The sequence below is a fragment of the Danio rerio genome, chromosome 24 (genome assembly GCF_049306965.1).
Source record: "Danio rerio strain Tuebingen ecotype United States chromosome 24, GRCz12tu, whole genome shotgun sequence".
NCBI lineage: Eukaryota > Metazoa > Chordata > Actinopteri > Cypriniformes > Danionidae > Danio > Danio rerio.
The window spans coordinates 5,831,460-5,844,999 of NC_133199.1; the positions used below are offsets into that span (position 1 = coordinate 5,831,460).

General features: G+C 38.3%; 1 protein-coding gene and 1 long non-coding RNA gene across 4 annotated transcripts in view; both read right to left on the bottom strand.

Annotated features, from left to right (window-relative positions):
* LOC137489281 (uncharacterized) overlaps positions 1-1,451 on the bottom strand; it is a 380,491-nt gene extending 379,040 nt beyond the window's left edge. For both annotated transcript variants that reach the window (XR_012399683.1, XR_012399682.1), the window contains exon 1: positions 1,214-1,451. This is a non-coding gene — a long non-coding RNA (uncharacterized lncRNA). The remainder of the gene's footprint in view (positions 1-1,213) is intronic.
* Positions 1,452-12,905: 11,454 nt separating this feature from the next.
* The window catches only part of dipk2ab (divergent protein kinase domain 2Ab), a 60,270-nt gene continuing 59,635 nt past the window's right edge, over positions 12,906-13,540 (bottom strand). For both annotated transcript variants that reach the window (XM_005162483.6, NM_001114926.1), the window contains 1 exon segment: positions 12,906-13,451. In XM_005162483.6, the coding sequence (XP_005162540.2) occupies positions 13,120-13,451 (332 nt within the window). In that variant the 3' untranslated portion in view covers positions 12,906-13,119.

The following is a 13,540-nucleotide window of genomic DNA, read 5'->3' on the forward strand; positions in this document are numbered from 1 at the left end:
CTGTGGCGACCCCAGATTAATAAAGAGACTAAGCCGAAACGAAAATGAATGAATGAATGAACATTTAGCAGAGAGTGTGTTCAGCAGTTTGAAATATGTAACAACTGATGGTTACCTAAAGTGCCATAGGAGCAATTGGAAAATGCTAACGTTAGCACGATAGCACTGAAAGCCTAAATTTAAACCTGCAAATCCCATCCAAAACCAAGTCTTCTGATTTCAATACATCACGTAACATTCGCCAAAGTATCTTCAGCAGTGTGAAATTTGCAACAAATCGCTTATTTTACACACAAGCTAAAGATATTAGAACATGCTCACATTAGCCTGATAGCACTGAAAGCCTAAGTTCAACTTAATAAATAGCCATCTAAAACAAAGTCTCCTTATTTCAATACATCACGTAACATTTAGCACAGAGTGTGTTCAGCAGTGTGAAATATGTAACAACTGCTTATTTTACGAATAAACTAAAGTGCAATAGGAGATAATGGAAAATGCTAACGTTAACCTAATAGCACTGAGAGCTATTAGTTGAACTCTGCAAAATGCCATCCAAAACCAGCATACAATCAGCAGTGAATGTGCTCAGCAGTGTAAATGGCAGCTACATATTTTGCCAAGAAAGAATGTAAAATCAGGGCTCGAAATTAACTTTTTTACTTAGTAGAACCGGTGTGAATTATAGAGGTAAAGTTGGTTTTATGTTTGGATATCCAGACATTCCCTGTAATAATATAATTTCATAAAGGTATTCTTTGCAAATTGTAAATAGGGACATCATATTAGCTGCAAATGACTATTAAAATACAAGATTGTTCCTAGATTAGATTGTGTTAATGTTGATTTGAAGTCATACTTGCATGCTAATTCCGATCGAATATTTAAGGTAACATGGTAATTAATATAGGGACTATATATAGGGATATACATATATATATATATATATATATATATATATATATATATATATATATATATATATATATATAAAATACAACTATAACAAGTAACCCACACAGCACCACGGCAGATGCGCTAGCTCTCTCATTCTCTCACACACACACACACACACACACACACACACACACACACACACACACACACACACACACACACACACACACACAGATGCGCACGCTCTCTCTTGCTTGCTTGCTTGCTCTCTCTTTCTCTCATTCACACACACACATGATTTGCACACTGGTCTTACCTTTGCAGTACTTGTAAATGAAGTCTTGACATGACTTGGAATTACTTTGAAATTATCTTATCTTCTGTCCTTCAGCTTCACCATCGGTCGTCCATTATTTATTTATTATACGGATTCAAGGTCTAATTTTGAGACACTTTTAAACTGATATCCGCGATTTTTGCAGTCAGTCAGAGCAAAACATAAATAACAGACTACTGCTGAAGTTTACAGCGTAGAAGAAGAGCAACCACTGAACAAGAGTAATGTGAGCTCACTCGCGCCCTCTTCAGTTCGGCAGAGCTACTGCCTGCCTCACCTCATGTCTTTCCAGCGCTGCTGTATGTCATCTCCTTACACTAAATCAGTGATAGACATTCATGAAATATATTACCTATTATGTGGAAAAAGAGGATATATGGATATATAATTTAAATGTCTAGTGTTTAAAACCCTTTTAATAAAGCATTACATTGGTAGCATACACCGAATGAGCAAAAGGGGCGGGCCCAAGCCAGTTTGAAACTCGAGGGTTTTTTAAACCATTAAAAACTAAAAACAAGAGAACCAAAGCAGTGAACACACTCTACAGTATATATGTATGCCTATCTGGAGATTAATACATTAAGCAGTCTTTTTCAGACCATTCATTTTCCACAAGATATTCGACATTTAATTGCTACCTCTGCTATTGCTAATAATGCTAGGTAGGGACCGAGCACTGGAATGGTGTGTAGGGCCTATTGGAACTACTCCGTTTATTATTATTATTATTATTATCATTATTCTTATTATTATTTTAAGTATATTATTAGTATTATTCTCCAGAATTAATCGTGATTTTGAGGGCCTAAACATGCCCGAAAACTCACAAAACTTTGCACACGCCCCAGAAGTGGCGAACATTTACAATTGTTATAGGTTTCGGAAGTGGGTGTGGCAAAATGACTCAACAGCAGCACCTATGCACATTTGACAGACTGGCCCCTGAGTTTCATGTCACGCACACGTAAGAAAATTGGCGCACACGTCAAACATGCAGAAAAAGTCTCTTGGAGCAAAATCTCAAACCCAACAGGAAGTCGGATATTTTTAACTTCCTCTGCTGAAAAAGGGCTGTTTTTGCCCCTTTGGGCGTTGTATTATAACAAATTTTAAACCTAAAGACCATCATCTAAAGACCTGGGCGATGTTAAATTGCAAAGATCTAGACTTTTCGTCAAAGTGCGTGGCCATGGCGGCCTCTCAAACTTTGACGATTCGCCACTAAACAGTAAGTTGTTATAACTCAGACATGCATTTTCCGATCTGCCTCAAAATTCACATGTTTGATAACAGTCCTGAACTGAATACGTTTACATGCCAATATCTAGTTACAGTTATAGCGCCACCTGCTGGCAACAGGATATGACATGTTTTACATTGTAACAAACTCCTCCTATAAATTTTATCACATTGAATCCATGTTCCATTAGTTTAGTCAAAGAACTGAGATACTGACTCAATAGAACGATCCATTGCATCAGCAGCCCCCCTGATTCCGCCATTTTGGAGTTAAAGCGATCAACCGTCCATTGGATCTCATTGCTGTCACTATGGCAAGCAGCTGCTTTGTTTTTTATTTATTTATTTAAAAAGCGCATTAAAGCTGAGATACAACCTGAAAGACGACAATACAACACTTACTATCACAATCATCAGCACTTTTAATAGTTTATTTTACAGGCTTATAATATGCTGTTGTTCTAGTGGAGTTTTCATTTCAAAATGGCCGCCGTTTGATACTAGCAGCATCTAGTGGCTGTTTCCTAAACAACAACAGAGTGTTTCCTCTTGGTGATTCTATGCTCTTTGGTTTAGTCCAAAGATCTTTGTGATGCTAAATTGTGAAGATCTAAAATTTTCTCCGAAGGGCGTGTCCGTGACGGACTGACAAAGTTCAATGCTTCGCTATGGAGGAGGAAGTACTTATAACTCAGCCACACAATGTCTGATCTGCCTGAAAATTCACAGGATCGATGAGAGTCCTCTTCTGAAGATATCTACATGCCAAAATTAAGTCACAGTCATAGCGCCACCTGCTGACAGAAGGATGCGTGGCATAAATAAGTGATTTTCTCCGTTTCTTTATTATATATGGGTTTAAATTATTATTGTCCGCTGTTTTTCTTTCATCCTGGTGGGGCGGTGAGCCCGGGTGTGAGGTCCCTTCCATCGCTGCTTGCAGCTTTAACATTGTAATAATGTAAACAGAAAGTATATTGAAATTATATTATCAACATGTTATTTATATTTGAATCTTTTTTTAATTAATGATTCAATAACTCACCAACATTGTTCCTTGAAGCACATCAGCTGTACATATTTTGCTATTGTCTCCCTTATCTGACCCTTCATGTCAGGTTTTGGGGTCTCTTCTAATGTTCTGTTGAGTGTGTTTGATTAGGAAGAGGTTGGAAATGTGTTCCTGTTGGTGTGCCTTCAGTTGGCAACACTGTCCTAGACACCATATTTGACTCAAGGGAGACAGCGAGCGCTTTAAGCTTCCTCCCCTTCTTGTACTCTGTCGATAAATGCACTCGGGCTCCAGTCAGTTCAGAGACTCGTGTTTATTTCGCCAAATGAGGATGATACGGGCCCCTGGAGTCAGATTCCTTTCCTGCAGTGCTCCCCTGTAAGCGCGCACTATCGGAATTATTCTGCTCCATAAAGCACTTTAAGGAGACGATGTGTGTTTGAGCGTCTGTTTGAGGATGAATACAGACAACAATGTGTTTGTCAAAACAGAGAAGCATAATTATAGACTGGCAGATGTGGAGACGGTTACAGTATTTCCACATCTCTCTCATTCTCTCGCTCTCACAAACACATCATTTAGCCACTTAACAGCTCCACCCAACACCTTTCTGTACGCATTCAGTCTGAAATGTGTTTTAGGCTCTGGGGATCAAGTATTACTTTTAGCCAGGGCAACATCTTTAAGCGTACACATGGCTTCTGCAATGGTGATTGCCATCGGAGGAGCTTCTGCAGTAGTAATGAAGCTGACCCTAATAGCTGTCAGACTCTCTTAGCTTTGCACAGGGACTCATTTCAGGCTGTATATGCTTCACATTAGCCAGAGTTCCCCATCCCCAACACAGCTGTCCTGGCAGATAGAAATTTAAAGAAATAAAAAAAGGATTAGACACATATTTGGATTTCTGTAATGATAGCGTGTGGATACAGTGCCTTAATGCTAGTTTATATTTCTGCGTCAAGTGATTGCCGTGACTCATGGTGCATGCCTTGCGTATTGTTGGGCATTTATACTTCTGCATTCTGTTTGTGTTGCTCTGCAATAACACTAGCTGGCAGTAGGCTTTTCTGTTCCTCAGTGTCGAGTTTCTTTGTGAGTGTTTTGTTTTTCCTCAAGGCTACCTCAATGTACAAGTAGCTAAAACTTGCTTATTTAGTGGCGGAAAGCGGCGGATGTGCTGCTTTGTTTGCCTTATGAGTTTTAGCTACTTGTAGAATTCAGAAAAAAACAAAACACCGGCAAAGTAACTCGACAAAGAGAAACATAAAGACCTTTCGCCAGCTATAGCATTTTGTAAGTGTTATTGCAGAGCTACACAAACAACACGCAGAAGTATAAATGCACAACTATGCTCAAGGCATGCGCCGTGGGTCTCGTCAGCCTGCTGAAAAAACTGCTTAAACTAGGCTAAGCTGGTTGGCTGGTTTTAGCTAGTCAACCAGCCGGGTCTTAGAGGGGTTTTGGCTATTTTCAGGCTGGTTTCCAGCTATTGGTCTTAGCTGGTCAGGCGGGTAAATGACCAGCTAAAACCAGCTTGACCAGCCTTTCCAGGCTGTGAGTCAAGCCAAAACCAGCTATGTCCAGTTTAAACCAGCCAGGTCAAGCTGGTTTTAGCTGGTCATTTCCCCTTTCCCAGCCTGACCAGCTAAGAGCCAGCTGGAAATAGCTGGAAACCAGCCTGGAAATGGCCAAAGCCCCTCTAAGGGTGCACTCACACTATGTACAGTTGCCTTGAACCGGGCCAAAGAATGCTTGTCCCCACTCTCATCTGCCCCCAACGGCGCACAATCACATTACAGTCGGGCCTGAGCACACGTCATCGATGATGCCCTGTTTAGTAAGCGCTTTCGATTGGCACAGTAGAGATCTCTTTAGTTATTTTGTTTTAGTCCTTTGGGATGCGGTGACATGTAGTCAAATATTTCGCCGAACACTTTTGACACTCATAAACAATCATAAAGTCCTCGTGCTGCAGGAATTAGGAGGTTTGCTGAAGGTGCAGCTGTCGTGCAGTGAGGGGTTTGCGTCATTAAACAGTAAGAATGATTATTAAATCCATATGAAACGGTCTCTTAAAATCAGGTTTCAGTTTCGGGCTCAGGCACATGTTACGGCCCAAAACTCAAAACTGGCTCGAATAATAACAACAATCAAGGTTTAAGCCGAACATATGAAAGACACAGACGATTGAATTAATAAAGTGACGTCCCGTCAATATTCTTTAATTTTCATAAATCATGTTTTCAAAAAGAGACAAAACATTATCAAAAATCGTGTAGACGGGTAGGGCAGCTAAGGAAAACAGGTCTCTGACTATCACTGTTTTTAAATGGACAGATCTTACCTACAACTCCCGTGAAAGGAATAAAAAACAGGTGAGTCTTCCGGGCCACTGCTTTCCTTCGCTAAACTAAATAAATAACAAAAAGTGACTACGAAAAAGAATCCACTAACTGCTACAAAAAACAAAGTATCAAAATAAACAAACTAGTTAATACATTACGAACTAAAGAATCAAAAGGTTAACACGAACAAAACACTAAAGAGAGCGGCATGTAGATGGATCGCCTGGCATGCGGAGCACCGCCAGCCAGACCGCCGAGCTGAGGGAGAGCGAGACTGAAAGAGAGAGAGAGACTGAGCCGCCATTGCTGTCAGCCCTATATACTGGGAATACCCAATGACTAGGGCCAGACGGAATCTGCGGACGTTTTCTGCTATTTCTGCGGAGAATTTTGGTAAAAATCTTCGGATTTCTGCGGAATTATTTTGGGAGTATCCAGCGAAGTGTCATAACTAAAACCTTAATATATGAAATAAAAAGTAATAAATTACTAAATAAAAACTGAATAAATTCAGATTTACACATTTACTCAAGTAAATAAACAGAAATAATGATGAGCTAAAAATCTGCAGAAATCTGCGGAAAATCTGTGAAAAATCTGCAGAATTCTGCGCGCGCAGATTCCGTGTGGGCCTACCAATGACGTCACGGGCGTCATCCAATCCTGGACAAGCCGGGTAGAAAAACTCCTCCTATAACTCAAGGGCTACAAGCACAAACCCGCAACAAATAATTAAATGAAATAAATAAAACACAGTCCCGCGCAACATTTTTACACTAGAAAGCTTGTGTTTATGTGGGAATGTAACTGATTTGCTGATATGCTGCAACAACTCCTTTAAATATGAAATTAATGTGGCAAATTTTTACGCTCTCGCCACTGGAGCTGTGAAGGCAAACAGCATTGACGCCAGGGCAGCCAGAGTGAACTTTGATGCTCTCACCGCCTCCGGTGTGAACGCAGTTACTGGAAAAATTTACAAGTGCACTGTAAATCAACAAATACATCTGTGCTGTAGTTTTACAGCACAAATATTATTGCTAATTTACAGTGCACTAGTAAATTTGACAATATTACTGTCAACCAAAATTGCCAGTAATACTGTAAATATTACAGAAAATCAATAGTGTGGAACCCAGCATTTTTACAGCGTATAATACAAGTTAATGAATCACACAAGTTTTGGAATAATAGTTTAGTTCTATGTTGTAAATTGAGTCGCAGAGCAGAAGGTGAATTGAGGTACAGTATATCGGAACACATTTATCAGCTTATATAACTGCATATCCTAATTATCTTTAATTAATCCAATATATCATTTGGAGCTGAGAAGTAACACTACTGGAATCATTATAAAGTAGCTCTTCTCGTTATTTGACCATACTTTAGCAATCATTAAAAGTTAAATCTGAATAAACTTTAGCTTCCAGAGTCTTGTGTGCCCACCTTGAGATTCAGCCCATACAGATTGTGTCACTAATGAGGTTCCATTTAGGCTGCCTATGTAGGCTTAAGTACATAGAAAGCCAGCTCACTACATGTATATCGGCCTTCATTCTCAGCACATAATCATCTCTGCAAGATATATATTAATATCACAAAATTAAAATTCATCTGCTCATTTATGAATAATCAGTAATGATAGCAATTGAAAAGTACATTAATCATCTACTATTTTGGAAATAGGCTCACTTTACAAGACCGCTAAAGTTAAACAGTTGAGTTTTACCTTTTTTTAAATACATTCAGCCAGTTTTCATGTCTGGCGGGAGCATTTTTTGCCTAGCTTAGCATAAATAATTGAATCAGATTAGACCATTAGCATTATATATGGTATATACAGAAGTAAACATTTGAAGTGGATCAAACATGCTGTTTAACAACATCCATTCTTGTCTTAGGACAATAATAAAAAAAATAAATAAATAAAATAATTAGCATTGGTATAATATAGCAGTTTCTAGGATTATCGGCCAAGAAAATAACAACTTTTAATTTGTATTAGTCTTCAAACACAATGCAACCACAAAAGAGTCCATCTTTAAATGGGAATCCATTTGAAATCTTGAGTGAGAGCACAATGAAAGAAGAGTCAAACTTTAAATAGGAAACTTATTTTTTGCTAATGGTCTCATCTAATTTTTGCTAATGGTCTCATCTAATTCAATGACTTATGCTAAGCCAAGCTAAAAGTGCTCCTGCCAGACCCAAAGATCAATTACATGGATTCAGAAATTGTAAAGCTTACCAGTCTTGATTCTTAACACATTGACAGCTCTGCAAGGTATTTTAATATCACATAATTAAAGTTCATCTGCTTATTTATGAATAATCAGTGAAGATGGCAATTGAAAAGTGCATTAATCATCCACTATTTTGGAATTAGGCTCATTTTATAAGACCCCTAGAGTTTAACAGTTGAGTTTTATCATGTTTTAAACCATTCAGTCAGTTTTGGGGTCTGGCGGGAACATTTTTAGCTTAGCTTAGCATAAATCATTGAATCAGATTAGACCATTAGCATTATAAATGGTATTTACAGTAATAAACATTTGAAGTGGATCAAAAAGGTAATGAAAATAGCCTAAAGCTATTGAACAACATCCATTCTTGTCTTCGGACAGTTTTGAAAAACTATAATAATTTGCATTAGTATAATATAGCAGTTTCAAGCCATATCGGCCAAGAAAATAGCAACTTTTAATTTTGTATCAGTGTTTGAACACAATGCAACTACAAAAGAGTCCTTGTTTAAATAGGAATCCATTTGAAAATCTTGAGTGGGAACACAATGTTACTACAGAAGAGTTAAACTTTATATAGTAAACTGTTTGAAAATTGAGTGAGATGCTAATGGTCTCATCTGATTCAATAATTTATGCTAAGCTAAGCTAAAAGTGCTCCAGCCAAACCCAGAGATCAGCTGAATGGATTCAGAAATTGTAAAACTCAAGACCCCTAGAGTTAAAATGTTGAGTTTGATTATTTTTTATTCCAATCAGGCATGTTTTTAGGTCTGGCGGGAGCATTTTTATCTTAGCTTAGCATAAAACATTTAATCAGATTAGACCAGTAGCATCATATATGGTATAAACAGAGGTAAACATTTGTAGTGGGTCAATAAATTAATGAAAATAGCCTAAAGCTATTGAACAACATCCATTCTTGTCTTAGGACAATTTTAAAAACTTTTTAGTTCCACTTCAAATGTTGACAAATGTAGTTTACAGTAATGTAAAGGTTTCTAGCCATATCGGCCAAGAAAATAGCAACTTTTAATTTTCCATCTGCCTTAGAAAACAACGCAACTACAGAAGAGTCCTCCTTTGAATAGGAAACTGTTTGAATTTTGAGCGAGATGCTAATGGTCTAATCTGATTCAATGATTTATGCTAAGCTAAGCTAAAAATGCTCCCACCAGAAACACAGATCAGCTGAATGGATTCAGAAATGGTCAAACTCAACTGTTCAGCACTAGTGGAGTTGTAAAACGAGGCCATTTCTTAATAAATAAATAAATAGAGTAAAATATAGTCACAAAACAATTCTCACGTAAATAACTAACTTCATAAATAAAACAGTCGAGACACTGGAGGGATTTATATATAGATATATATTTATATTCATTTATTTGATATTTAAACCGACTAAAAAGTTGTAAATACAACCTCTGAATGAAAGGCACAGTAAAATCAGACACAGCTGATATAATACTCAACTGAAACAGAAGTACAGTACAAAAGCGGACAGTTATTTATGCACGCAAAAAAACGAAAGAAAAAAGTGTCTCACGTGCCAAGTTCAACACCCAAAAGTGAGGCCGTCCGGTCGCCGGTTTCCTTTTGACAAGAGCAGAGGGATCTTCAGTTATTGCTTCGACTCTTCAGGGCCCAAAAACCCAAATGTGGAAATAAAACGATTAAAATCTTAATTCATTTGCGCTGGCAAGAAACATCAAGTTGAAAGTGATTAGCTAGCTTTCAGAAACCCAGGCTCAATGGAGTGATGCTGTCAGTCAGGCGCTAGCGCACTTCATTATCGAACGCATACTCATTAGCATACTGATCTAATTCATTGGTCCACCAAGTGCAAAATCAAACCAGCGAGGGGAAAGAAAGAAAGAAAAAACAGCAGGCTGATGGCTCAAAGTTAAATGATCTTAAGTGTTCGAGACGTTTAATTAAATTTTGATTAATTCAATTGCGGAGCTGTGAAATTGAAATGTTAAGATAGATTTGAAAGATAGAAACTTCCATTTTAGCCTGTACGGATGCACGTCCAGGAGCTTGATAGTGCCGCATCACGCCGTGTGTTGGCGCATTACTTATAGTTAACGGCCAATTAGAGACTTGGACCCTGCTCTGATCTAATAGTGGCACGTAATCTGGATTCATTGTGGCCCTCTCTGGACCCGCTTGATTAATATAAACACAAATCTTTGTAACAAGTCTAACTGAATTCATGACTCCGCTCTGGATTTATTCTGATGCTTTAAATAGATAGTTTACCTCTGAAATGGAAATGTATATATTGTTTCCTCACCCAAAAGGGGTTTCTTATTTCTGGTGAACACATAAGATGATGTTTTGAAGAATGGAGGTGAGGGATTGACATCCAAAGTGGGAAATGGTCAGAAATGGCATACTACTCGAGTAGTATTTAATTTAGAAAGGTGACAAAACTCTTGTCGTGGATCTCAGTTGTAAGTGCAATAAATAATAACCTGACTTCTAGTAGATCATTTGCAAAAGTGTCATTTTTCCGATTAATCTTCTGTCAAACTGCATCCCAATCATCACAAATACTGCAGAACACCTATTGTAACCTGAATGGATCAAGTTAGGTGTAGGAAAAATCATGGTTTGGGGTTATATTCAGTATGGGGGCGTGCAAAAGATCTGCAGAGGTTTACAACATCAGCAGCCTGAGGTATCAAGACATTTGTGCTGCCCATTACATTATAAACCACAGGAGAGGGCAAATTCTTCAGCAGGATAGCTCTCATTCTCATGCTTCAGCCTCCACATCAAAGTTCCTGAAAGCAAAGAAGGTCAAAGTGCTTCAGGATTGGCCAGCCCAAACACCAGACATAAACATTATTGAGCATGTCCGGGGTAAGATGAATGAGGAAGCATTGAAGATGAATCCAAAGAATCTTGGGAGTCCTGCAAGAATGTTTCTTTGCCATTCCAGATGACTTTATTAATAATTTCTTTGAGAATTAGATTGCAGAAATGTATGGATGCAGGCCATAACTTTTGTCTAAGCAAAGTCAGAGCTTACTGTCCAAATTAAATAATTAAAAATCAAGGCATGATCATATTTTATTTAGGTAAAATAAGCTTAATCTAGAGGTCCTTTCATATAAGCCACTTCTCAGATACCAAACGATCAAGTAGACGTCAAGTTATTATTTGCTATTCCTAAAACTTGGACAGGCGACAAGACTTTTGTCAGGTAGTGTAGTATAAATGTGAGTAGGATAACTTGAATTTGGATGTACTACATTTATTATTTCTCATTATCAATGACCTACCCAAGTCATTGTCAACTCATAAATCCTGTATAGTGCACAATCAAATCTTGACAGTAGAAGTAGGTGGTCCATGTACTTCTAACCTATAGTTTTTTTCCCCCCAAAACTCAAGTATTCAAACATACTACTCGACTCTCATAATGTTTTTCACATACTATATAATAGGGAAGTATGTGACCCAATGGCTACCAGTTTCCAAAATTCTGCAAAGTATCTTCATTTGTGTTCAACAGAAGAAAAAAAGTTGGAGTGTGAGAAGATTTTTGGGTGAGCTATTCCAAATGGGAGACCTTCGTTCATATGAGAAAACAAATTGAGATATTTTAGATGAAATTTGAGAGCTCCCTCATCCTCCATAAACAGCACCAGTCCGAAGACAATCAAATTCCATAAAAGGAACCAAAAACATTGTCATGTGTCTGCAAAAACAGTTTTGTGCACCAAATAAACTGTAACTATGGCTGCGTCCGAAATCGCCTACTAAGTCAAATTTACTTCTCAACCGTTAATAAATTACACTCTCTATAGAGTATTAATGCGAGAGGTATGAAAGGGACTCAGACATACTTCATCCACCATTTTGTCATCCACCCGTGACCTATCGCTTTCAAGAATTCTCTCGCGATGCATCATGGGATTGCACAGCGTGCATCAGATGTGCACTTCAGAATCTCGCTGGATCTACTTCTTGCATACTGTTCTTTAAATTCTTTGAATTCAGACATACTACTCAGCTCGCATTCTTTTTAGCGTACTATAGACCATTTTGAGGGATGTAAACAATAACACGGGTCCTAACCTTTTTCCTGTATAACATTTTTAATTTCCATAGCTTCCAAGAATCCAAAAATGTCCACATATTGATAAATAATGTTATGACAGTCTTTTAACATTAATTATTATTAAATATTATCAGGAAATGCAAGAACATTTCATGTTGAAATGGTTTATAGAGTATGGAAGTATGCGATTTCGGATGTAGCCTATGACTTTGTTCACCTGTGCCTTATGTGGAAAGTCAGGGTACGCATTTACTACCAGCAACACGATGTTTGTGTGTTGTGATTCTGACTCTGACAGCAATATGAAGGACAGCCTGTCGTAAATGCAAACCCTGACCTGACACGGAAGAAAAGACATCGGTAAACAAAGTCATTTTGACACATTTTAGTTCCGTATGATTACAGTTTAACCACTGAAGTCGCATGTTTGTTTATTATTTTTTAATACCACCGTTTCAGTTCAGAGGTTTGAGTTTCATAGAACCAGACTCTTTGGTATATGCAAAGCAATTCCAACTCATTTCCCTCTCCAATCTGCCCTAATTATGTACAGATTTTCCCACATCCTTCCCACCATCTTCAAATTACGCTTTACGCCAAACTCGTTCTTCCTGGAATGTAAGTGAATCAATTAGGCAGAAGACGTTCGCTGAAAACTTTGAGACGGAGTTAATGTCTACTAACATTCCCAGCTGCCTTTGAGTGTCCCCAAAACCTCCAGTAAACTTAAAAAATAATAAAATGGAGGATGTTGACATAAACGCTGCCTTTATTGCAAAAATAAACCATTGAAAAAGCAATGAACTTAATAATTTAAAGATTAATGTACGCAAAACCAAAATTTACACACGTGATTGGTTTGAGATTCCTCAGACGTCTCTTTGTTGAAAGTCAAACGGGGATCCTCAAACCCTCAAGACATCATCGATGGGTGAACGTTTAGCGGTAAACATTATTGGCAGTCATTACCTAGCGATACCGCTTAGTTGGGTTAAGTAGTCGCGGAGTTCTTTAGCTGCCTGGAAGCGTCCATATCGCTTTTTGGGGTTGGCGCACTCTTCCAACAGGGCTTCAAGCTGGCCGTCTTTGGCTATGTGTGGCGGGGGGTCGTGAAGGAGCCCGCCGGAGCTCCCCCGCCATGTAGCATATCGCGAAAGCAGATTCTGACAGATGGCGTAATAGTTGTGGTCCACTGTGACGCGCGAACACAGCATGTCTTTAGAGAAGGAGAGGCAAGCCTCCTTGTCGCACTCCTCAAACCTGCTCTCGTACCAGACATCATAGCTCTCAGGCTTATCTACAGGGAGAAAACAGAAAGGAGAGAAAAAATACAGCCGTTGGTCAAATTTGATCACAAACAAACTGATTCTATGAATTCGGACATAC